The sequence below is a fragment of the Pygocentrus nattereri genome, chromosome 8, assembly GCF_015220715.1.
Source record: "Pygocentrus nattereri isolate fPygNat1 chromosome 8, fPygNat1.pri, whole genome shotgun sequence".
NCBI classification, from domain to species: Eukaryota; Metazoa; Chordata; class Actinopteri; order Characiformes; family Serrasalmidae; genus Pygocentrus; species Pygocentrus nattereri.
In genome coordinates, this window is record NC_051218.1 from 25,293,313 (window position 1) to 25,320,895 (window position 27,583).

Below are 27,583 nucleotides of genomic sequence, written 5' to 3' on the forward strand. Positions count from 1 at the left end.
TGATAGAAATTCACCTTAAATGCAAACGGTTTATACTGTGAATTAAACAGTAATAAAATAATTGTGCTGTTGTTTTAACAGAAATTGACCATAAAATAGGAAAGTAAATGCTGTGGAATGGATAGTATTTCACTTAAAAAGCAACAGGGTAACATTGTGAATTGTACAGCTATACCATGAGCCTATATACAATTTCACCGTTATTTTAACAGTAACTCCCCTTTATTGGAACTTTTTTAAACTGTTGTTTTTACAAGTGTTAATATACCTTACCGTAAAGCCATATACAAGATCACTGTATTTTTTACAGTGAAAAAATGGCAACCACAGCTGCCAGTTTTTCACCGTAAATTTGACAAGATTTTTTTTACAGTGTAGCGCCTCCAGCCTCTGGACACTACGCTGACAGACACAGCAAACCTTCTTGCCACAGCTCGCATTGATGTGCCATCCTGGATGAGCTGCACTACCTGAGCCACTTGTGTGGGTTGTAGAGTCCGTCTCATGCTACCACGAGTGTGAAAGCACCACCAACATTCAAAAGTGACCAAAACATCAGCCAGAAAGCATAGGTACTGAGAAGTGGTTTGTGATCCCCACCTGCAGAACCACTACTTTGAGTGTGTCTTGCTAATTGCCAATAATTTCCACCTGTTGTCTATTCCATTTGCACAACAGCATGTGAAATTGATTGTCAATCAGTGTTGCTTCCTAAGTGGACAGTTTGATTTCACAGAAGTTTGATGTACTTGGAGTTATATTGTGTTGTTTAAGTGTTCCCTTTATTTTTTTGAGCAGTGTATATATGTGTGTGTGTGTGTGTGTGTGTGTGTGTGTGTGTGTATGGTGCGATGCAAAGACCGTTTACCAAAGCAGTTTTTGTGCAAGGACTGTGACATCAAACCTCATGCTTCCCACTTTACAACAGGGAGTCCATATTTGATGGATTTTATCACCCACTTCATCAAACATGATTATCCAGTTATCCAATTTCTAGTTTATATGTTCTCAAGGATGTAGGAAAGTAAATTTTTGTGTGTGAAAATATATTGTCATTCAGTCATTTGACACAATTTAGGATACTGTATTCATGATTTGATATTCTGAACAAATATTAAAGTAAAATCATCACTGCATCCTGTATTTTTTTTTTTTGTTGCATGGTTTACTAAAGAAATTAGGGCTTAGAGAAAGGAGGAGGGTTATGGTGATGTTGCCTTTCAGTGTTCAAACAATGCAGTTGCATTAGATGACATTAAACACCAATCTCTGTGATGTACACTGTCATGTTTTTATGTCACAATATTATAGTCTCAATGCATTGTTATATTGATAGTTCAATAATTTGAATGTTACTAGCCTTTCCTATGTGAATTCTTTACTTTTATTTCCCCAATTTTCAGTCTCATTTGATTTAAAAAAAAATTTTTATTATTTGTGTTGTAAGGGATCTCGGGATCCTGCCCTTCCAGCTATGTTATTTAAAGGTATTTAAAAGAATCAGAAGTATAATCATTATAGGACTTATTTTAAAATGTGCCACTGTGTGGGTTGAGAGTAGATGCTCTTTTGTGGCTTTGGAGAAGACACAGGACTCAGTTCTTTTTGGGAGAGAAAGGGCCTCGGAAAGGATTGACAGGTAGATGGCTGTTTCTCGATTTTGGGGTGATGGGCGCTCTAAAGGCTCTCAAGGCTTTTTTTTCCCATTTTGTTTCACTTTTGTTAAACTTTTCATATTTAGCATGATTTTTTCTGTGTTGATTTCTGTTTTTCATATTTCCTTCATCATTATAAAAATTGTTTTGTCCAGCAGTTTTATCCAATAAACTGGCAAAACTCCTTTTTGGACTTTAGGCTGGGTTTTTTTTACACCACAATGGACATTTTTTTCCTTATTCACAGTCTTACGGTGTCTAGTTCAGCTCTTATCAGTCGGTCTGCCAAATTTGTGGAGCTCCACCCAGTGTACAAATAGTGTCCAGTGCGAAGGATGTTATCTTGGTTGGACAAACTAACAAGTTATATATTTACTCTTTCTTTAAACTAACCCAATGGCTCTCATGCTGGTTGTTGCAGCTCCCTCGGAGAACAATGTACATTATGTCACTCAATAGATGCTATAATGCATTCTTACTCAAATATTATTAAGTAAAATTATAAATAAAATTTATACTATGATTAAGACAAATACACTAGAAAAACAGGAAAGTGGCATTGTATTCCTATCAGGAAAAAAAGATTTTACCAAGTGGAATTTACATGAAAAATGAATGTAATATTGTACGAAAACCTTAGGTGTCTTTACTACACAACATAGAATGAAGTTTGACATGAAAGCCAATGCTGGTGACATCACACAAATAAATGCATCACATTTGTTTTTCACTTACACTTCTACCACTATATCTTCTTAAACAGTCTTTGTCAATAAACATAGTCAATTTCTACACTATCTACCATATAAACCTTTTCCACTCCTTTGTGGATTTAAAAGTACTAGCTCCAGGGTGATCACATCAAGCATTCATTTGGGATGCTTAAAGAAAGTACTAAGGAGTTTTATTTTTGGTTTAATTTTAACTTTGGTCTTGCAACCATTTGCAACTTACTTATTGTGCATAGCTGGAGTGTTTTTGCTATACTATATCATATACCATTGAATAGATGCAAATAAACATAAATATGGTAAAAATGTGTAATTTCTTTAGAAAAAAGAAGTTAATACCTTGTGAGCTGGCTTGAAGAACAGAATCTGTTTCCAGATGTCTCCTGAATGGCCTCAGCCCAAACCATAGATTTGGATTCCATCACCAGGACATTTGATTTGATATAATGAAGTATTAAATAACCAAACCAGGAATTGCATGATGACTACAATTAATACTAAGCTGTCACAAGGATGGGTTCGTAAATGGTGAAACACACATTGACACATGTAAATCAGTAGTTACTGTATCATTTGTATTCATTCTAACATTAGTGTTGACTGCTGCAGAATATGCCACAACCAGTGGCTGTGTTTGTTTCCATTTGCCTTTTTATTCTAACACTTAAAGCGCGTCCACATTAAAAACTGAATCACTGTCACTGTTGATTTATTTTGCAGCCTATTTCTATGAGAAAGAAATGACAACATAAACATTGCATTGTGATTTTAGTTTTGACATGTATTCTGCATTTCATGAAGAAAAGGCAAAGCCAAAGTAAAGCTTGGATTTTCTTTATTAGCTTTTTCATTTTAGATATGACAATGTCTGCAGATCTGAAGAAATGGCAAAGAGAGGTTTGCATTTGCATTTTATTGTTTTCATTTTTATTTATTTTATGGATTCTGGATTTACCTCTCATAGTAAAGTTAGTTGTTGGGCTTTTATTCTAACATGTTTGTTTATTTTTATTAGTGTATAATTGTATTTTTTCTCCTAATTGTTTTTTATTCTGTTCAGTTATATGTAGTTCTAATCCTGACAAGCCAGCTGATGTGAAACCTCTGCAGAGTAAAATAGAGGGACTGTTCCGCAGTATCAAACACAGGAAACACAACCTTTACCATCATACAAGTGGCAAGCCATGTCTGAATGAACAGAGCCTGTGCCTTTCTCTGACTGGGTACCAGTTTTTCAGACATGGTTTATGTTATCCTCTTGTTTGAAAAATAATATTCTGATATCAATGACATTATCCTAATTTTGTCTTGATGGCACCATCCCAAAAAATCTGCTGAGGAAAAGACTGCATTATCCTCTGCAATTGAGAAGCTGATTCAACAGACACCTGTACATTTGCCAACAGTTGACAACCTTCTAATTACTGAACATTTCATCTGGCCATGGGAGGGGTCTGGCATAAGTAGTTATACAGCATAAAGACGTAAGGATAAAGGTCAGTTTATTAAGTACGTCTACTTTGCGTGTAAACTCATTCGCCAGTTTATCAGAAACACCTGTCATATACACAAACCAGCCATATCATTAAGTACACCTTCTTATATCTACACTATTTACTCATTTTATCCAGTCCATTTATATAGGTGCACTTTATATTACAGACCGTTGTCCATCTGTTTCTCTGAATACTTTGGGTAACACTTTCTATGAATCCGGCATCTATAATGCATTATAAGTGCATTTATAAACATCTATAAAGCATTCATAAGGCTTTATAATGTTTGACATAAGCATTTGTAACTGTACATAAGTGTTTATAATTACACACATAACATGCTATAAGAGCACATTATAAGGCTTTATAGCACTATAATGCTGTAATGCCCTATAATATATACATGTTCCTGTTCTCTGGAATATTGGTGAGACCAGCATCATAAATTTTTATAACAACTGCTTTGTTTATTCTCATAATGCTTTATAAAGATTCACAGTGAGAACCCCATTCTCACTGGCGTACTCTAATGCTCTTCAGTATCTTTAAAATAAAAATGACTTTATAAGTGCACATAACAATTAATGAACATTTATAAGTGCTCCTTACAGATTGTAGGTAAAGTGATGTTACTGATCAGCTCTATATGAACTTATAACAACATATAAAGAAGAGTACAAGAAGCACAAGTTTGTATGTTTGAACATGTACATTTGACAATAAATAAACCCATAGTTAATAAAAACATGTATGCATAAACACGTAAGTTATATTTTCAATAGTTATTCTAAGATACATTTGACATAAACATTTTGACAAATTTAAATACATTTTGAATGTAAAAAAATCTAATGAAGTTTGATAATTTAGGACAATTTGCCTCTAAAACAACTTCAAAAAACATACTACATGCCAATTTCAATACATCTGAATAGACAGTTTCTCTACATTGTATTTTATCGGTAAAAAAGCTAGACAGACATCAGTTGTTCAGGGCCACAAAATTCAGAATGCTGATCAAAACTACTTAATTAACATTGACATTTATACAGTTTTCTAATGTCATGGAGCAGTCTTCCAAGTATGCCCCATTTGTGCTTTTTGGCCAACCAGTGTTCCCACTCTATAATCTTTAGGTATTCTTTCAGAAGTTTTGTGTTTCGGTTTACTCGGTGTCTCCACACATCAACCTTGAATTTTTGCCATGCCCGCTCCAGGTGCTGGGTGTGGGCCCTGGTAAGTGGATGCACAAAATGTCTCTTGTGGCAAACTATATGGTGATCATAGCTGAAATCTGACAGACCTCTATATGCTCGCCACTTATCAGTTATAATACTGGTTCCTCTTCTCACATAGCGTCTCACAATAGGTAGCAGCTGCTCACTTGACCTGCTGGAGACAATTTTCAGTATGGGCTTCCGGGTGGTAGCACTCACTTCCAGAATTGCGAGTACCCACTTCTTGCTCCGTCGCCAGGCAGCACCTACACGTCCCCGGTTATACTATAAAAAGTATGAAAATAAATTGTAAAAATGTTTAATATGCACTGATATGAATTGTTATTCTGCATTACGCAAGACAACACTTTGAACAAAGGATAAATATTAGCGGTGTCAATAAATTGAAAAAATAACCCGGAAGAGATCTCAAGTGGGTATCCTTTGTATTAGAGATGCTCTGACGTGATTAATTTGGTTTCCAGATTAATTGTGTGTGTTAACGCGTTAACGTTGACAGCCCTAATAAATATACATCAAGTTAACTATTTATTAGGTGCACCTACCTTATACTTAAACTTTTGAGGAACACCTATTATTTACATGTATTCTGTAATTGTAAAACTACAATGTGCTACAGTATGATAAATGGAGCTGATAATATGGGTTTTCCCTTGCCACTGTCGCTTGCTCACTGAGGGGTTCATGTATTTTATGTATTTCTATGTACTGTATGTATCTTCGTACTGATTTAGATTTTGCTTATTATTAATGTATTCATATACAACTGCTTTGTAACAACCCCCGGTATACAAATAAATTTGACTTGACGTGTCTCATGCAGACCATGTAGAGAATATAGGCACATGGCAGTGGCACAAAAACTGTCAACATTTAAAAACATTTTAATATAAATAGGCTTTTCTATATATATTTTATTGCAGTTGGCAGACAATTATGTCACATTCAATTATCAATAATAACTATTATTTAAACATCCTGTTACAGATCTCATACTTGTGCTAATTTAATGAATTATTGTTTACTTACTGAAGTAACTTCATTAGAAAGCAAATGAAAATGGGCTCTAAGCCCCTAAAGTTAAAACACATTTTATGTTTATGAATTTTTTCAAATATGTTAGACTCAACAAATAAATAGTACTTGCACACTAAAATAAGATTTACACCCTCTAGCCACTTCATTATGTCCACCTCCTTGTTTCTACACTCACTGTCCTGGTATCACCTTCATGTACCATATAGGAGCACTTTGTAGTTGTACAGTTACAGACTGTAGTAGATCTGTTTGTCTGTATACTTTATTACCCTGTTCATCATTGGTCAGGACCATCACAGACCAATATTATGTGACTGGATCATTCTCAGCACTGCAGTGATGCTGACATGGTGGTGGGGTGTGTAAGTGGATCAGACACAGCAGTGCTGGTGGAGTGTTTAAACACCTCTGTGCCCTCTGTGTCACTACTAGACTGAGAATAGCCCAGCCAAAATGTCCAGCCAAACAGCATTCTCTGGGCAGCGTGAGTGGATACAGTTTTTAAATATTACAGCAGAACTGATACGTCGGATCCATTAGGTCCTGTGGGGGTCCTGACCATTGAACAACAAGGTCATACAGTAAAGTATACAGAAAATCAGATGTACTACAGTCTATAATTGTACAAATAAAAAGTGCACCTATATGATAAGTAGAGCTAATAAAATAGACATTGAGCATAGAAACAAGGAGGTGTACACAAGAGGTGGCTGGTGGGTGTAAGTATATTCTCTGTAGAGAATGTGTTTACTTAATTTCATTTGGGAAATCAATAAAATTAATAAAATCAATAAGACTAAGTTGATCAAACCTTACACGCACAAACTTTTCTTTTGTGTGAGAATTTACTTTCATCTATCATCACAAAATGGTGTGGGCCACCATGCTGACGAAGTTTTGTCATCCCTGAGATAGACATGTTGCCATGGTAAGAACATTGTTATTATTACTACCTAATTATACTTTCATTGGAAAATCATTTGAAGTGAGGTTAAATACTAGTCAGGACTGTAAAAATGTTCTTACTTTTCTCAATGTGGATGTCATCTTGGTGAGAGTTCTGCTACTGCCTGCAACTCCATCCTCAAGAAGATCCATCTGTCTCAGTCTCAGTCCCTGAGAAAATCTTTAAATTTTATATTGTGTTATTTGTAGCCATACTGTTATTATAGCTGCTGTTCACTAGTATTAATAGTCAATTCATTTATTGGTGACGCTTAAATTGCAAAATATATTTTCTATATTTTATACAAAGGAAACACAATTGCTTACCTGTAGATGAACTCTAAGTGCTGTCGAAGAGATAACCGGGAACGAAAAAACACAGACCCCTTCCGGACAGAAGCTGTAACATCGGAACTATGATACAGCACCTGGCAATATTTGTTTGGACAACCAAAGCAACAAAGCTTAAGTGAAGTAGTTTACACTGAATACATCTAACACTTTGCAACACATTTCTACTGTCAGGTTTTAAAAAACAACCATCAAAATCTCACCACTGATATCCGTCTCCCTGGACCCGTTTGTGTCATTTCATTTTTTTGTTGCAAGAGTTGCATCTCATTGCTCTGCGCAAGATCTCTTTTTTCTGCGTCCATCGCACAATTTTGCATCTATTTCGAAGACTATCCTTTCTTTGTAACAACCCAAGAATTTTTCTTTGGATTAACGACATCTTCCAAGCCTGCTGTGAGCTGTTCTGAAATCGCTCTGTTCAGTTTCTTTCCTGCGTCTGTCCGGAAATCGCTCCGTTCCCACGTTTGACATGAACGGAGGACCTGCAGTCACGTGTACAGCAGCGCACTGTACAACATCATTTCAGGCGCGAAGAGTGAAGGAGACCTTTTCGCTGCTAGAAAGAGGTAAGTCAAGAATACGACGGTGTTTGGCATTTTATTGTGCCATGTAAACTATGTAAACGTAAAAACTCTTGTTCTTTAATTGTAACTGTAGCTGAGCCAACATATCAACAACATCATCATTAGCATACCCCATTGCGCTGCTAGTCAACGATTAGCATAGCTAGCTTAGCCAGAACGCCCTGATCCTTTCCTGGGCAGATCGCAATAGACAGCGTAACTTTGGTCAGTTGAGCACATGGAAATGTGTCAATGAAATAGACCAACACAACATTCATCGAAATGTATTTAAACATGGAACAACCGAAACAGCTGTTTTATTAGCTACTAATGGCAGAGTTTAGTGTTAGCTTATGATTTATCTTTATTCTCCTAGATGGATACTCGTGGACGGAAGTCAAAGAAGCCTATCTCCAAAAACATCTGATGCAAAGTCATGTACTTCTGACGTGACTTCATGCAAAAGATATGGTATTCAGTCACCACAGCAGAGTAAAGCAGGTAATGTTGGTTTTACATGTGCTGTGTATGAGTTCACTAAAATCAAAATAATAATACATGTTTTAGTACAATGTCTATTTTTTGTAATGTTTGTGCAGAATTAAGTGTTTCTTAATCCTCTCTGGTGACTCACAGAGCTGCATAGTTTTAACTACTCCTCAAAGTCAGCTAAGGCTTATACGTCATTTATTTATTGTTAATAAGTAAATAATAAAAGTAATCTATGCCATACATTTTTAAACTTACAATTCATCAGTGTATTTTTTTTAAGATAACCAGTTTGCTTACTTTTAGTGAAACAACCAAATCATTCTTGAGGTGTAGAAAATTGTTCCAAATTCAATTTTTTTAACTGAAATGCTAGTCAGATTTAATAAGATTATGCAGGTTCAACCACAAATTCCTTGCTGAAAAATGAGCAGACCTAACCTACCTATGGAAAGGGCTTTTTCTGTTTTTCTATGATGAACACTAAAGCTGTATCTAATAGTGTCTAGTGGACAGTCTGCAACATATATGATATCATAAGCTCATTAAAATGTGTGTTCACCTTAATCCATATCTGTTGCTTTTTTGACGTCAACTTGAAATATGTGATTTTCAGTCAAACCATATATGCCAGTGCAGTGCAGTTATCTGTAATATGACATTTTTTAACCACACACAACGCTTCAGGTTCTAATAAACTAATAAAATAACTAATAAACCTGTGTTTCCATTCTGCACTTAGTATCTGTAATATTATTAATTGTAACTGTACACTGCAAGCCATTAGCTGTTGTTGCAGTGCCTGTCATAACATGTACATTTGCTGTTTTTACAAAACTGAAAATTACACAATGTAATTGGGTAAACCACATCACCATGTAAGGGGTGCAAAACACACTAAAATAAGTTTAGAACTAACAAATCCCTTTGTCTTGGTGTAATCCACTGGATTTGCACACTGCAGTTGATACAGTATAGTACATCAAAATCAACAGATGTTATACATTAACATGTAGATTATTTTGTTAAACAAGTAACAGGTTGTGGTGAATACCAAAAAACTTTAATATTGTTTGTCATTTATTACAGTATCACCAACTGCTTTGCATGATTTACAAGCTGCAAAGACGCTTCTTGAAGCTGAAAAGGAGAAAGTTAAAAGTCTTCAGGAAACAATAAAACATCTTCAGGCAGACAAGGAATTCCTGAAAGATCAACTTTCCCAAATGACAGGTAAATTGAAGGGTTAGCTAAACAAGTTAAGGGTCTTTCAAATATTTTAACATTTGATCATAAAGTTGTAATTTGATCAAAATCAGTTTCCTTAATCATGATGTTCCCATAATTGAATATGCTTAACTGCTTGGCATAAGCTGTGTGTTTACTGTGTAAACATGTATTTTTTCTGTTCATTTATAGCCTCATCTTCTAGCCATTCTAGGTCATCAAGCATTTCAGGATCATCTACAGGTGCGCCAAAAGGAAAAGTTAAGAAGCTAACCCACTTCCTCCAAAATTCTTACCTTTTGCCTTCATTCACACGTGTATAATTCACTGAACAAATGTCACTTGAGTGACCGTCGTAAAACTTTAGTTGTTTGCCTAAGACTGTCCCATTGTGTTAATTACATTTGGAGGGCATTGATATTACTTTAATTACAAGACATCATTGGTTTATTGTGCACAGAAGACAATTGTGTGTCTGCAGTACAGTTAGCATCTACAATACGAGTTACGGCTTGTAACTGTACACCAAACTGCAGCCCATCAGATGTTGTTAATGGATCTGTCACTACAGGTACATATTCTGTTCTTACAAAACTGAAAATTACACAGTGCTCATTTTTACAGATCTTCCCATATTGCCAGGTGGATTTGTGTTTCAAGTCAGCCTTGCTGACTTATAGCATTACTATATGTAGGAGAATTAATTATTAATACATTTATTTTATCTACCAACTTTGTTACATTGTAAATAACAATAAATCTTTTTTTTCATGTCACCCTTAATGCAAATACACCTATGTGGGCTACAGATGTAAAACCACTTTGATGAAGTGATGCTTAATGCATGGCTTGTTCACAAAGTTGTATTAAAATAATTAAAATGATTAAGTGTGCAATAATTTCTTAATCTTATAAGATCTAAGGTAATAGCATTAGACCCAGTTACAAATTGTTGCTGTTTTTGTTTTATAAATCTTAAAAATGTGGAAAGGAGAGGAAAAAAAAATACAATCATTCAACATTTTGAAAATTGGCTATAAACACCACTATCATTTATTTTTTCCAAGTTAAAGTAAATCCTCCTTCACAGTAAAGCTAAATAGCAGTCATATTTGTTTCAGGACAATCACTTACCCTGAAAGAGTTTAAAGGTCTATCAAAATGAGCATGTTGTAATTTTCAAAACAAGATATCCTGTAAAAACTGGGCATATCCCTGTAATTACAGCCACTGTAACAACAACTGATAGATTGCAGTATACAGTTACAATCTGCACAGATGCTAACTGTAATGCAGAATCACATGTCTATTTACAAGTATTACAAGTATTGCAGTGTACAGTTCAAGCTATAATACATTCACATACTGAAAATCATGGCATAGCAGTATGTAAATTGAATATGAAATAGCATTTTCTCAGGGTGTAGTTTGAAAACACCCACATCTTTATAGGGTTTTATTCTGTGAGTGAGGCTAAACACTGGGCAGTGTATGCATGGCAAGGCAATGCACATCGCATACCAGTATTTAACCACCAGCAGCTTGCACAATGGCATGTTGACAACTAGGGTCCATGGTTTCATGGGGTCTGTGGTACACTATACTGTCAACACAAAACAATCGGTATTGTCTCTCATTGTTAAATGTTGCTAGTCCTCTTCTAAGGTCCAGTTAGCAACTTCACAATCCCAATATACATGATCATAATAAAGCACAATAGCTAAACATAAAACCAAAAAAAATACTTGTATGTAACATGATGTCATGAGTCCAGCACAATACCGAACTTGTCTTCCCAAGCTGTCCCCCTGAGGTAACACCACTGCAGTCCTGTGACTAAGTTTGTCATTGTACTGCAGAACAAAGACACACAAATGTACTTATCAGTTTGAATGTGATATTCAGTTTTGCCACAGATCTGACACTATATATTGGTTCAGCATTAAAAAGTTCCATATAATGTTATTGCAAAAAAGTAATTGATTAACAGTATTTTTGCTGGTGGTATATACTTTATTAATCTATTACCAATGTGCACATTTGACATTAAGTACATTGAATGCAACAATTTTTAGTGTCATTGATCTAATTATAATACTTTAAATGCCTTCCGGCGCCGGCGAGAGCGGCAGCCTGTTACAGCAGCTCCTGCTTACTTTCGTGTTTTCCTACTTTTTCTCTCTCTGTTAGTACGTAAGTTAGTTGTGAGTTGTTTTTTGTCTTATCTGCACTATGGACACCAAACTACTAGAGTTTGCTCTGGTCCTCGCTCTGCTTTTTTCTTTGTTTACGACCGCGTCCGGAGACCGCGTGCGGAGCCATGGCTCCATTGTTTACAACCGGGGTCAGCTGTTGGCGCTGCGCCAAACGGCAGTGCTGCCGGACGAGAGACCCGACATCTCCCGCGAGCTGAGGAGGAAGAGACGCGGGTGTCGTGCCGGAGCTCTGCGTCGGACTAAGAGGAGACGCTACAGACCTGTTCTCCCCTCCGTCATTATGGGGAATGTGAGATCTCTCCCCAACAAGATGGACGAGCTGGCGGCGCTGACGCGACACCAGAGAGAATATCGTGAATGCAGCGTTATGCTGTTCTCGGAGTCGTGGCTAACGGCGCTAACCCCGGACACGGTCGTCACGCTGGACGGCTTCCAGCTCATACGCGCGGACAGGACAACGGAGAGCGGGAAGAGGAAAGGAGGTGGGCTGGCAGTGTTTGTGAATGATAGATGGTGTAACCCCAAGCACATCACCATCAAAGAGCAAACCTGCTGTAAGGACATCGAGCTGTTAGCCGTGAGCATGAGACCCCTGTACTTGCCCAGGGAATATTCGCATGTAATCACGGTAAGTACGTATGTCCCCCCCCTCCGCCAACGCTGAGACTGCCTGTGAGATCCTGCACTCATCTGTGAGCAGACTGCAGACTCAGCACCCTCAAGCCCTCCTTCTCATCTCCGGTGACTTCAACCACGCTTCTCCGTCCTCCACTCTGCCCACCTTCACCCAGTATGTAACCTGCCACACCAGAGACAATAAAATCCTGGACCTGTTTTATGCCAACACAAAGGAGGCATATAGGTCATCACCCCTCCCTCCCCTGGGAAGATCTGATCACAACCTGGTTCATCTCCTGCCTGTGTACAAACCTCTTGTACAGAGGGAACCAGCAGTCACCCGCACAGTAAGGAAATGGTCTGAGGAAACTGAAGAGGCTCTGAAGGACTGTTTTAATACAACGGTGTGGGAAGTGCTGTGTGATCATGAGGAGGAGGACATAGACAGCCTCACACACTGCGTAACGGACTATGTGAACTTCTGCGTGGAGAACACTGTACCCACCAGGACTGTACGGTGTTTCTCTAACAGCAAGCCGTGGATTAACCCTGACATAAAGGCTCTTCTGAAGGAGAAGAGGAGGGCCTTTAGATTAGGGGATAAGGAGGAGCTGAAAGCGGTGCAGAAGGAGCTGAGGAGGAAGATCCGGGAGGGCAAAGCTAGCTACAGGAGGAAGATGGAGGAACAACTACAGCAGAATAATGTCAGCGGAGTCTGGAAAGGCCTTAAAGCAATCTCTGGCCACAAGAAGTCCGACTCTCAAGCAGTAGGGGACCAAAAGTGGGTGAACGATCTCAATCTGTTTTTCAACAGGTTTGATCACTCACCCGCCCCTCCCACTACACAGACATCTCTGCTGAAACCCTCCTGTCTGGCACTTCCAACATGCTGCTCTACCCCCTCTCTCACAACCACCCCCAGCACAACAACTTTCAGCTCACACCCACCCCCCACTGGTTCTGCTGGTTGTCGTAACACCCCGTTCACGCATTCCAACACTCAGCACCCCCCCTGCTCCAGTCTGACCTTCACAATGGCCCAGGTGAGAAATGAGCTCAGGAAGATCAAGGCGAGGAAGGCTACAGGGCCGGATGGCATCAGTGCCAGGCTCCTCAAGTCCTGCGCAGATCAGCTGTGCGGGATAGTGGAGCACATTTTTAACACAAGCCTGAAGCTGGGGAGAGTACCACAATTCTGGAAAACATCTTGTGTGGTGCCATTGCCAAAAACAGCACCCAAAAGACCTCAGCAGCTACAGGACGGTGGCACTGACGTCACACCTGATGAAGACACTGGAGAGGCTGGTCCTTAGACAACTCCGCCCTATGGTGAGCTCATCTATGGACCCACTTCAGTTTGCCTACCAGCCTGGCATCGGGGTGGATGATGCCATCATCTACCTGCTGCATGGAGCTCTCTCACCTGGAGAAGCCTGGGTGCACTGTGAGAATCATGTTCTTTGATTTCTCCAGTGCTTTCAACACCATACAGCCTGGGCTCCTGAAGGACAAGCTGGAACAGGCAGGGGTGGGCCATCACCTAACACACTGGATCCTGGACTACCTCACCAACCGTCCACAGTATGTGAGGACAAGGGACTGTGTGTCCGACATGGTGGTCTGTAACACAGGGGCCCCACAGGGGATGGTGTTAGCACCGTTCCTCTTCACCCTGTACACTGCAGACTTCATGTACAACTCACCCAACTGCCACCTACAGAAGTTCTCTGATGACTCAGCGATCGTCGGCCGCATCACAAATGAGGACGACAGAGTACAGAGAACTGATTCAGGACTTTGTGGACTGGTGTCTGCGGAATCACCTACAGATCAATGCAGGAAAGACCAAAGAACTGGTGGTGGATTTCCGCAGGCGCACACATCCCCCTCCAGCAGTGAACATCCAGGGAACGGACATTGAAAGAGTGGACTCTTATAAGTACCTGGGTGTGCACCTTAACTGTAAACTGGACTGGTCAGACAACACAGCTGCACTTTACAGGAAGGGACAGAGCAGACTCTACCTGCTCAGGAGACTGAGGTCATTTGGAGTGCAGGGGCCACTCCTGAGGACCTTTTTCGACACAGTGGTGGCATCAGCCATCTTCTATGGAGTGGTCTGCTGGGGCGGCAGCATCTCCACTGCAGACAGGAAGAAACTGGACAAACTGATCCGGAGGGCCGCCTCGGTCCTAGGGACTCCTCTAGACCCAGTGCAGGCGGTGGGAGAAAGGAGGATGCTGAACAAGCTAGCATCCATGCTGGAGAACGACTCCCACCCCATGCGTGAGACTCTGGCAGCACTGGGCAGTTCCTTTAGTGACCGGCTCCTTCACCCCAAGTGTGTGAAGGAGCGCTATCGCAGGTCCTTCCTTCCTGCTGCTGTGAGACTGTACAACCAGCACTGCTCCCAGTAGACCACATACAATACAATATACACTTACATTCAGAATGCGAACATTTTTCATTGTGCAATAGGCTAAGTGCAATACAGATTTATATGCAACTCTTATTTTATTTTATTATTATCCTTATTTTGTTGTAAATAGTCTAGAGATTTAGCTTTAATTTTTATTATTTATAATGTTGATAATGTTTACACTGTTTCCTGTTTCTACTACTAAGTGCCTTACTCCTGTTACTCTGCTGCTGCTGTAATACTGTGAATTTCCCCGCTGTGGGACTAATAAAGGATTATCTTATCTTATCTTATCTTCTTATCTTATCTTATCTGTGATTTGTTCTACCCAGGAAAGAAGGCTATTGAAACAGAGGAGGAAGAGTCAAGGGATGAGATAGCAGGTAACATGAAAACTATTACTCACTCAAGAATACATGTAGAATATATCACAAGTACCAATAAATGTTTTTCTTTTTCTGTGAAAAATGATTTAAGCGGTCATGTGTAATAAAACAATAGCCTAGAAATGCCCCAATTTGATCATAAATAGTCAATCAGATGAGAGAAAAAAATTTACCCTTTAAAACTCTCAAAAAGTAATTCTGCTCTACTAATGACATACACATGCTTGGTATGATCATTCAACTGTGGTTCAACTTGGATAAATGATTTCAGTATGTCTGGTTGTACTTTTTAAAAATTCAGTAGATTTTAACAGTATAACAACAATTGATTATTTTGGTCAGTTAAAAAGTGGTATTGCATTTTTTTACCATTACATTTCTAACTATCAAAAACAATTATACAGCTTACTAACATTTATTATTTTCTTTTTTAATTTCAGTTTGAGTATGGATTAAATTGAATATGGAATAACCTAATTAAAGACGACTAGTAAATCCAAACGTCTTGTTTTGCCAAGTTCTCTCCACAGAATCATCAACTATTGATGACTCAGATGATGAGGAGATGAAACCTCCTTCAAAAGGAAAGAAAGCAAGATCAACCAAGCAAGATGACCTGGGTCGAACTCGAGGTAATAACTAAGTGATTATAATATACTTTTGCAGTGGTTCTGTGGCATATCTGAATAAAGATATTCTTTTTTTTTTTAAGCAAAAACTGTTGGCGGAGCAATAATACGTTACAAGCGTGCCGTACATGCCTTTAACCAAGGTGGCTCGATGAAGAAGGCTTTCCAAAAAGTGGGGGTGGATCGCAATACCATCTCCAGGACATCACCAATTCCTGAGCTTGCAATAGCAGCACCTGGTGTCTTTCAGGCCCTTTAGTGCCTGTTTGATGTAAATCATTTTTAATGTAAATCATCAATAAATGATGACCTGTTCACTGTACAAACGTGTGATTTTTTTACTCTTCTGTTTAGGCATTCTTACATATGGCAATCCTACTTAAAGTCTGTAAGGAGCACTTATAGTGAGTTATAAGTTGTAATACATTCATATAGAGCTGATCAATAACATCACTTTACCTACAGTCTGTAAGGAGTGCTTATAGTGCTTTATAAGTTGCTATAAGTTCATATAGAGCTGTTCAATAACATCACTTTACCTACAATCTGCATTATGCCAGTGAGAATGGGGTTCTCACTGTGAATCTTTATAAACCATTGAGAATAAACAAAGCAGTTGTTAAAACTTTATGATGCTGGTCTCACCAATATTCCAGAGAACAGGAACATGTATATATTACAGAGCATTATAGCACTTTATAGCATTAGAGTGCTATAAAGCCTTATAATGTGCTCTTATAGCATGTTATGTGTGTAATTATGAACACTTATGTACAGTTACAAATGCTTATGTCAAACATTATAAAGCCTTATGAATGCTTTATAGATGTTTATAAATGCACTTATAATGCATTATAGATACCAGATTCATAGAAAGTGTTACCAGAAATGCATATTTCATTTCTGTGAAGAAAAATGAAAAATTTACAAGGATGTCAATTTTTTCATCTTCACTGAGAATCTCAGGCAGTAAGTCAAATTTGCGCAGGGCTTCATTTGCCTCATCACTTGTCATATACAGCAGTGGTGTGGTGGTGCAACCTCTCCCTTGAAATTGACTGTTTTCAGTGCACCACTTGTTTGCTTTCAAAATCTCTTGGCATATGTTATGCTTCTGTAATGAAAAAAAAAAAAAAAAAAAAAAAAAAAAAAAAAAATTCAAATGTGTGAAACTGTCCTATAACAGAAAACACAGAAAATCCCAAAGCCATTATACTACTGAGACCCAATTTTACCAAATGTGGGCCTTGTGGCTCGTCTGTGTCAGTTGTCTGTAGATTCTCCATATCGGCCTGATAGAGATGATAGATTAAAAAAACAGAAATGCATTTTTAAAATAAATAACAGCAATTGGTCTGTGCAGGTAATGACTATTTTAATCAGAGTAAATAGCTTAATGACTGAAATCATTATGAAACAGGTATAAATAGAAAATTATGCTTTTTCACATTCGCTAACAAGCATTATTCAGTACCAAGTTCACATTTTCAAAAGTCTTCTGCAGAAACACATGGCTTAGCTAGCACAACAGTTATGCTATGATCACAATACTCTTCAGGTAACAAAATGCAAAACATCTATAGTAGTGTTAGCGTGTTTACTGTACTTGCTTCTGTATTTTAATTAGTTCATTACTGTTGCTTAATACTATTACTTATTAGTTGATAATGTATGTGTATAGATTTTAATTTTTTTTAAACTTAGATCATTTTTTTTTTTTTAAAAGTACATCAGAAAAATAACAAAACAGAACAAAAGAAGTCAGAGGAATTATTGTGAACAAAACTCCAAATGTGACTACTATTTATAGATGTCAAAATCCCAATCTCAGCTGAGATGAAAACTGTGATTATATACAATTGGTACAATAACATAGGAATAGCAAATTGATATCCTGTTTATTCTCTTTTTTTCAGTATATCAGTTTCATTACATGTATCAAGTGTTTTCAATGTTTTCAGTTTGGGCTGTAGAAATACACAGATTTACTAATGGTTGAGACTTACGAAAATGAATGCATTTTGGAATTATGTTCACAGAGCATTAACTGTGTTCAAAACAAGAAGCGAAGAGTATGGGACGATAATGTGAATTTAGTTTACACATTTATAAAAAGTATATTTCAAATTAAAAGTTTTTGGGCAATGTTTTCTATACAACAAACCATACTATTTTTGCCATTTTTTTTTCATACTTATTTGCCATTTGTGAACTCAGCACAAAGGACAAATTATAGGTGATTCTAATTGCTCAAGTCTTTCATGTACCCTTAAATGTAAACAATGAAGAGCTTTAAATACTTATGCTGATACATGAACATTAATAAAATGGAAATTAACTAAATCCACCATGATCAGCATCACAAATAAATATAACATTTATTTATTTAGGGCTACAAATGCAGTAAAATAAACTATAAACAGATATTGTCACACTGTATCCCAGCATTGTGCACAAATCGTTGTGCATACCTAGTAAAATATTAAAGCAACGTAAAGTTATAAAACAGTCACCACATTCAGTTTTTTTTTTTTATTAAGCTCAACACTACTTTGTAGACCTCACAAAGAAGCAGCAACTTTTGACTAAATTATTTTGAGTATACAGCTGTGCAGAATGTTGACTTACAACCTAAAAAGTTTACATAACCTTAATTTTTACAATACAGAGCATTTTAATATGTATATCATTTTAAGTACAGGGCAGGATGTTATGCTGGGATTACATTAGGAATGTTATTTACTGTACTATTGTGGTTACTACATAGACCTCCAGGGCGAAACAGAAAACAGTCTATTTAGTTACTTCCAGTTACCTGCAAGTTTTACTTTACAGAAATAAATGTAGACAATTGTGATATGTTTTGGGAACTGCTATGAAAAAGAATACTGGTATGAATGCATATGATCAACCTGAAAAAGTCATAACCTCTCAATAACAAAAATATAATATAAACATCATTCAATAATTGGTCAAGATAATATATTATTAGAGTTTATACTGTGAGATGTATTGTAAAACCCCAATTCCAATGAAGTTGGGACGTTGTCTAAAACAAATAAAAACAGAATACGATCATTTGTGTGTGTGTGTGTGTGTGTGTGTGTGTGTGTGTGTGTGTGTGTGTGTGTGTGTGTGTGTGTATATATATATATATATATATATATATATATATATATATATATATATATATATTAGAGCTACTGTCAACATTAGAATTATCTGGGTAATTCATAACTGCAGCAATAGTGCAAAAAAATCTCTTAACTTTTTCCACCTACATACTGTTTGTGAATCTTCTGCCCAGGAATCAGTTGAACTCTGCAGTTCCGTGAAATCATTGCATCTATGGATAAAGAATGCTAAATGTTAACTTAATCTGAATACCATAGGAAACGTTTACACATTTTACACTATGGTTAAACATTCCACATACTTTGTGTTACAATAATTGCATTTTAAAAGAGCCTTTACTGTAGAAAGGTATACAAAAAAGAAAATAGAGGAATTGTTTGTTTTTAAGAATGATGTATATGTAAAAATATTAAGCAGTTACAAAATAAAATTCAGTATACTTACGAAACTTCAAGTAGATTTAAATGTTCTTCTCAGTGATGGCAACGGACAGCTCTAAGAGCAGGTTATCTCCCAGTGAGTTGCCTGGAGGTAATCAAGAAAGCATGATATGAAATCTTCAGAGCCAAAGTAATCCCAGTATTTCTTTCCTTGAAATCTTGGAAAGTTACTAAGCCATGAAATCTTCCCCTCTGTCCACTGCCTGTTAGTGAAATGGCAATGGATTTTAAGAAGGCAGTAAATCCACTGGTCTTTATTCTTTAGAGACTCTAGTTCCTCTACAATTTTGGGAAATTTCTTCATCGAAAAGTGGATGGTGTACAAAAGGTTATGCACAGTGCATGTATTGGTCAGCTGAATTGTCTGATTCTCAAATCTACCTCTCCTTGACCAATGAAGGCATTTTTTATGTGTCAGTTGCTGTTTTTGACAGTGGAGCAGTAAAGTATTTTGACTTTTTCCTGGGCAATCTCTTTTGCCATTTTTCTTCTTGAACAAAAGGCTCTTGTTGGGAGTGATCTTCAGTTATATTGGTGATCTTCAATCCTTTCATTTCTGATCTGAATTTCTTTTGTCTTTTAGGACTCAGTGTCATCCCCCGTACTCTACCTGCAACAAACTCACGCATTATCTCTAAGAAATCGCCAGGTCAGCGGTGTAGCTGGTTTCTTAGAACAATTCGTTTTGTAGTTCGGAACCAGTTTTCTACTGGAGCATTTGTATCTCGAGTTTTGTGAAATTGTTTTAACATCACTCCTGACCAAAGGGGTATGGTGCCTGTGTAATGTTCCAACAAATCCACCAGCTCAGGGCAGAAGTTTGAATTTTCAGTACATGTTCCATCATTGTCATCAGCTTCAAACTTCAATCTCTCATGTACATGCAGAAAACACGCTGGATTGTTGGAGTGCTCTGATCAGAGCTAAGCATCTCTGCAACTGGAAGAGTTGTTCTGATTGTGGACTGTGTTGATATGCACAGTGCATAACACATAATATTATGCTGGCAGTAACTTGGCTTTGATACAACTGTTCCAGTGGAATCTAGGTAAAGCAGGTAGGCTTTTGACTTTTGGAGGTCTCTCAAATTTGAAGACACTCCAGGTATTCATTGGGATTACAACGATTTTCCAGTTTTTTCTCACTGGAAAGTTTTTGAAGAATGGGAAGTGATGGGATATCTGTCATATTGCCATGAGATATTCTGTCTTCGTCAGCATTTGCTATTTTCTTAGTGTGCAAATGCATTGGTGTAAATTCACCAAGTTCTGCCTTTAACGTTTCCCTGTCCTGATTTTTGCAGTGTCTCCGATGAAATTCCTCTAGAGAGTGTTGAATATTTCCTTTTACCTCTACCCTTACAACTACTTCACTTTGGTTCTTCTGTGTTGGTTCTGTTTTCAATTATCAAAAGCTTGTAAGTAGTGCAGCCACTGTATTTGCACACTGCTCTTCCTTGCCAGTATGGACAATTTTTTTTTTTTTTTCACATGGTTATACTTAAAGGCCAAAACAAAATTTATTGACCTCTGAAAATTCTTGCCATAATGTCTGTCTATTCACCCTTCAGAAGCTGCCCTCCTCCTGGCTTTATTGTGTCCCACTGTGATCTGGACAGGGTAACCGTAAAATGTGAGGGACATGTTGGTATAGTCTTTTTCAAGCTCACTTGTTCAGTGACAATTTCTTCTTCATCATCTTCCTCATCATCTTGACTTTCAGGAAGTACAACTTCTTTTTTTTATCTAACTTAAATAATTGCCTTCTTGCATTTGTTTTAGCTGTGGCTGGTTTTCCTTTCACCTTTTGAGTACATTCTGGGCAATACCATGGAGAAATCACACGGATGTCCTCTATGCTTTTATAACCCACACATATAGTGTGAAACCTAGGTCTTTGCAGGCCTCACTGCGCGTTATTAGGTCATTAATCGTTTTACAAACACAGAAAAGTTACTTGTTATCATTCTCTGAAGTAGCTTATTGAGCTTCACTTCACTACTCTACTCTACTCGGAGTCAGCCTTTTTAACTTGACAGACTGCTGCCTTTGCTCTGGACTTTAAACGTCGCCTGTCCTCCTGCCACATCTGATAGAGCCATTTTCTAATGCGTAATTGGTTATTCCAAACATCGGTAGCAATTCTACCCCATAGAGAGTCAGGGTCTCTGTAGCCTTCATGATCTAATGCAATGAGATTTCTTTGAAACAGGCTAATAATTTTCTCCTTGGTTTCATTTTGATTTCTGAAATTTCCACGCCATGGTAAATAATAAAAATATAAACTGTACTTGACAGCCGAGGTACCACCACAGTCATCGAACTCCGTGCTCCGTTTGCAGTCTTTGATGCGGTTTTAACGCGATTCTAATGTAACAAACTGTTAGCAATGATAAACAGGCGTCAGATATTCATAAATCAACGTTTTTGTCTGGGGGGAAAACAATGTGTAGTAACGCAAAGGGAAAAAAACGAACAGCGACACCCTTTGGCTTCGATTTTTCACAACATAGCTGTCGTTCATACTGTAAGTGCACATATATATGTCTCGGGAGGTTTTCGGTTGTACATAGTTTATTGTTTGAAAGGTTACATTGCCTACAAGTTGTGTTGTTATGGTACACATAGCATCAAAAGGCAGTTTTTTTTTTTCATGCTGCTGTAATTTACTTTGTATAAAAATTGTATCCCAGAAGATAAACTGTATAATATGAGTAAAAATTAGGAATTTGTAGTCTATGGCTCTGAAACAACTGAAAAGTAAAGAACTTGCTAAATGAGTGCTAAAGCCGTATATGTTTTTTTTTTTTTAAAGAAAGAAAAGTAAATATTTTATGAGTAGAAAAAACTAAATTAGGAATAATTTGTGTGCTAGTATTGTTATGTTTCTATTTTAAGAGAAAAAGTAAAGAAAATGAAATCATAAGGCTAGTGCAGATTAATACTGTAAGGTTAGCTTTGCGTTAGTTATTATGAAGGGAACAAAATTAATGAAGATTAGATGAAAAACTGATGGCATAACTGTACCTCTTCATAGAGAAGGAAAACAGATGGCTTCTCCCTCTGAAGTAGCAAATTAAGGGAGGTGAAGGTTGGCAATGTTGCCTGATAGAAGAGGAGGTACACAGTCATTGGGTCAGAGAAGGCACCCGCAAGCCTTATGAACCGTGGCTGTTTCTCATCTGAAAAGACAAAACACAATTGTACATAGTATTCATTCACTTGACAATCTCTTAAAGAACCTTGCATTCATATCAGTAAAACATGCAACTTACTTGCTGACTGGAAATAGCTGCAGAGTGGCTTGTATTGCTTCAGAACACGATTCAAGCACCGCTCCAGGCTCAGCCAACGGATGGCGATGTGTGATAATATCTCCATGTATTCGGACTCATGTAAGTCACAGAATTCTGTAGTGCGATTGTTATATTTCAGTGCAATGAAAGTTATTGCATTCCACTCACACACTATTTTAGTGCTAAAATCACCAACCTGTGAGGTAGCCTTTGCGATATGTTCTGCCTCTAAATCAGTGCCCCACATCAATAGCCAAGTCTTCAGGGTCAAATCCAGTCACCTAGAATTTAGATTAATGTCCATTAATGTCTAGTACATGTTCTTTTGCACACAGTTCTGTCACCCCACACACAATCCGTCCGTGGCACAATTTGGCACTTTTGCACTTCCAACATTATTACACTTAAACATGCACACATGCATGCCCGCGCGCACACACACTCACACAATGGGCAGACAACTTTTATTTCACTGCATGTCATACTTTAGTAATTCTATGCTTGTGACAAATAAAACTCCTTGTATCTAAAGGTTACTAAAAGAATCCAAACTTACTTCCATGAAACCCTGCCCAGCATGTTTGGCTGTGTTGTGCAGGATATGACATGGGCACCCGTGGATGTATACGCTGGGATTCTCTGCCAGTATCCTGGAGGCAATCGAGTTTCTTGCCCCCGTATTGACTGGGGCATTATCAATGGACAAGGCAACACAGTTGCTCCAAGGAATGTTGTTTTTTTTTCTAGGACAGCATTTATTTTTTGGAAAATGGCCTCGGCAGTACCACAGCGCTGCCCACTTGTTGTGCACATATCCAAAAACCTGTGGACAACAGCCTGGCCATCAAACACCCTGACAGTGAGGGGGTTCATTTTCTCATGTCCTAAATGTTTAAACATTACATTAGACAAATAACATACATGCACCACTGACATGTAAACAATGTACACTGAAAAAAGAGGATATCTAAATTGGCTGTCAATATAACACCTGTATCATTGGAGCCATCTGTTATGAGTGTGAAGGGATTGCTATTCTTCTTGGTGACCAGCTCCTCTTTGAAGTGGGGTGCCACAGCTTTATTTATTATGCATGTGGTTTTGGTGCTGGCACACTTATATTGTTGTGCGGTGGGGGAGTCAATAAAGCAATTTCTCAACAAAGGACTCAAATGATCCACGACCGCAAATGGCACATTATGCTTGTATCTACTCTGGTAATAAGATTCACGCCTCTTACTGGTGTCCACTACCATTTTATTTTCTTCACCAAGTTACGGAACACCGTGAAATCTGACAACAACAAAAACACATTGCATATACATCATTTTTAGAAAAATTTCTTCTACAAAGGTACACAATTTTCAATATTTACAATAGTTACCGTGTGCGCCTATTTAGCCAGTAGTAGACAGTCATCTCATCTTTTCCTTGTCTCTTTCTCTCGTCTCTTTTCTCTTTCGCTTAGCTTCCACTCACAATTTCCCGCGCACGTTACCCAGACAGGAAATGACGTCTCTCCACAAATTAATAAAACAAATTAAACTTAATATTTCAATAAGGTCTACAGCTTCAACGATTTGCATTACGGATTTCATCATTAATTTATGCAACATAAAAAAAACCAATCAGAAATCAAATATGATCTCATAAACTTCTGGCTTTGCCACAGTAACACATTGCTGTATTGCGAGCGTCAGCTACAATGCTGTACCATGGCCACAGCCACTCACCTCAGCTCTCCTTGTCTTAAACAGAAAAGAATGGTAACCAGGTAATTGTTCACAATGAATTTAAATATATGATAATATTTTGTTATAATCAGACATGATGGAAAAACATTGATACCTTGGACTCTTGTGTAGTCATGCCACCAACACCAACTGGAGTATAAAACTGTCCAATCCTACTGGTGGACTGCAGTGCCTGCTCTTTAGACAGGTGTGATTTACTTTTAATGTGTCGCTGCACATCTGCTATGCCTTGATGGCAACAGGAATTTTCCTGTCTGCAGACAGAGCACCAGTAGTAGGAGTTGGTGGTGCCTACAGTTATGAATGGCCATTTTACAGTCCATTCACTTTTAAAGGTGCATCTGTAAGTGGCAGCCCCAGCTAAGTGCCTTTTTTTAGCCACTACCCTGACCTCAGCACCATCATCTTCACTTGCGCCCTCCACCTTCTGCTGCATTCACCTCTACCCTTTCTTCTTCTTCCATAGTCTCCTCTTCCCTCTCTTTCACTATATCCAAAGTCTTCTCTGTTATCTCCCCTGATGTAGTAGCCATTTCAGTCTCTTCCATCGTCACATTATCTGCCTTCCTTGCCTTTGGTTTCTGAGCCTTTTCCCAGAAGGAAATAAGGCTCTTCTGTTTCTTCCCTAACATTCTAAATAAACAACAAATGATTAAAAACGTATCCAAGTTCATGACAGCTCTAAGGTGACTAAACCAAAGTTATTCTACCCTATAATACCCAGAAAGACCCTATAAATACCCCAAAAAGTCTCTGACTGAACGAACATTTAAAACATTGTCAGCCTCCAGTGGTGCCATTCTCCTTCAGTTGTTCACCGACGTGTGTTAGTTAGAATCGAATCGGACAGTTCTTCGCGCCTGACACTCTGGCTGAAAGTCCTCCCTCTTTGACTAGATCTGCCAAACAACAGAGCGATCTATATTCTGATTGGCTCAACGAGATTACTGTATAATATGCAACCGATGGATTGGCTGAATAGGGTGTGGTAACTGGGTAACTTCTCTGAGCACAGAAGCGCTGTGACCAGTGGCTGTGACTCGTTTGTAGACAGGTTGAATTAATTTTTGATTGGATTTTTTTTTTTTTAGAAAAAAAAAAAAAAAAAAAAAAAAAAAAAAAAAATCAAGAGTGAGAAATAGCATGTGTGGCGTGTGAGCGTGTAAACTCACTGAGGTGCATGTGTCACACGCTCAAAGCATGAGACTTGAGAACAATGCTAAACCTCGTCAGCTTGAGCGACTCTATAGAAAATCTGGTCTTACTGTGACCCGCGGGCTACCTTATTCGATTGTTATTTGGTAACCAACCCAAAGAATTGCCTAAATAAGGCATGCAGAGACGTTAAGAGGCTGGTACATTAACAGGTTTATTAGGGATAGAAGATTTGACAGATGCACACATCATAGCGATATCAGACCTACTTCTAAAATCACATCACCCTAGCACAATCTGGGCCTCGATGGATTATTAATTACTAATGGTAGAATAACCACGCATAAAAAGGAACCCCAATACCAGCCTGGATTCAACCCCCCATACTAAATTACACACTGCACTTAAATTAATTCAGTAGACGATTTAAAAAAAAAAAAAAAAAAAAAAAAAAAAAAAACAACCACAAATATACTTCCAATCACCCACACTAATCAAATCAAAATAAACCAAACGTGACACAGCAACCTTCAATATAGGTGGGACAGAAACCCGGCTTAAATGGGCTGAATATCCTCTACCTTTCAGCGTGCTCTTCCTAACCGTCCTCTTCCTAACCGTCCTTCCTAAATTAAAAAGGCACCAGATTAACCAGAGGTAGAATATTAAGGGCTGCCCTGGGCCAAAAAGCCTCCCAATAATATACAAAAATATTCCTTTATTAACTATTTAAAATGATGTAATGCAGAGAAAAAAAAAGGGGAAGAAGAAAAACAGTGGCTATTGCTGCTGGCCGTACAGACCGGTTAACTATAGCAGGTGGGATGCACAGCGCAACTTCACTTTGTAGTACTTCCAGATATCCCCAGGGGCTCACACAATATCTGCCACGCCACACTGCTGATTCAGAAAGCCCCCCACTCTCCCTTTAAAATAAATAAACAAACCATCGTTAATACACTAAACTGGGACCTCCTGTGGTTACTATTAATAAAAACCACCAATACCTGACAATACTACGACAGTAATACATACCATAACTGCCGGCATTTACAAAGCATTTAAACGGAAAACCAACCGTACCTGTGTAAATGTGGGCTTCTCGCACACACACGACGCCAGCCGGCTCAGTCACGTTCCTATGGTCTTCCCCAAAAGTTTAAAATGCAAGATAACAACATACAGCGTCACGGATCTTCCAGACGCCGAGCTCAGATTTGCCTCCACGAGATCAAACGATGCTTCGTTCTCCCTGCGCGAGACTATATAGCGGGTGAAGCCGAGATCAATCAAAACGCAAGTGTCAAAATAAAAGCCCCCTCTTGCCGGTACAGAGCCACTAGCGGACAAGGACGCTATAAAAGTCGCTACAATTAAACGACCATTTTCAACCTAACGGTCTCACCTTTTGCCCTATGCTTCTACCCATCACATTACCATCCACAAAGAAATGCACAAAACACACATATTGCAGTATAAGGATCAATCAATCAATCAATCAACCTTTATTTTGACTCGGAAGTACATTGAGGGCCACCCAACTTTCGCATACAGCTCACAGTGGTGAGTTCTGTACGGATCTCCAGTGATGAACCTCAGGGCAGAGTGATACACTGGGTCCAGTAATTTGAGAGAGCTGGAGGGAGCATAATTATAGATAACGTCACCATAGTCCAGCACTGATAGTAAAGCTGCTTCAACTAGTCTTTTTCTGGCGTGCATGGGGAAACAGGACTTATATCTATAAAAATATCCCAGCTTCTGTCTGCATTTACTGACTAGTTTATTTATGTGTGGTTT

At 38.1% G+C, this 27,583-nt stretch overlaps 1 protein-coding gene and 1 long non-coding RNA gene across 11 annotated transcripts; one reads left to right on the top strand and one right to left on the bottom strand.

Moving 5' to 3' along the window:
* Nucleotides 1-3,215: 3,215 nt before the first annotated feature.
* Nucleotides 3,216-27,134, bottom strand: LOC108410897. Of its 10 annotated transcripts, XR_005130572.1 has the most exons (12): nucleotides 26,867-27,134; nucleotides 26,587-26,709; nucleotides 26,365-26,409; nucleotides 23,071-23,155; nucleotides 22,854-22,988; nucleotides 22,606-22,760; nucleotides 19,584-19,664; nucleotides 19,273-19,350; nucleotides 17,240-17,296; nucleotides 7,431-7,531; nucleotides 7,185-7,284; nucleotides 3,216-5,384 (listed from the first exon to the last, which is right to left on the bottom strand). It is a non-coding gene; the product is annotated as an uncharacterized LOC108410897 (long non-coding RNA). The 10 variants fall into 10 exon arrangements; XR_005130573.1 differs by lacking the exon at nucleotides 26,365-26,409; XR_005130577.1 differs by lacking the exons at nucleotides 26,365-26,409; nucleotides 26,587-26,709 and having other exon boundaries at nucleotides 19,290-19,350.
* LOC108410896 lies at nucleotides 11,866-16,319 on the top strand. The gene is made up of 4 exons (XM_017682203.2): nucleotides 11,866-12,434; nucleotides 15,322-15,372; nucleotides 15,894-16,007; nucleotides 16,088-16,319. Exons 1-4 carry the CDS (start codon nucleotides 11,969-11,971, stop codon nucleotides 16,261-16,263), a joined length of 807 nt encoding a protein of 268 aa, XP_017537692.1. The 5' UTR covers nucleotides 11,866-11,968; the 3' UTR covers nucleotides 16,264-16,319.
* Nucleotides 27,135-27,583: the final 449 nt, after the last annotated feature.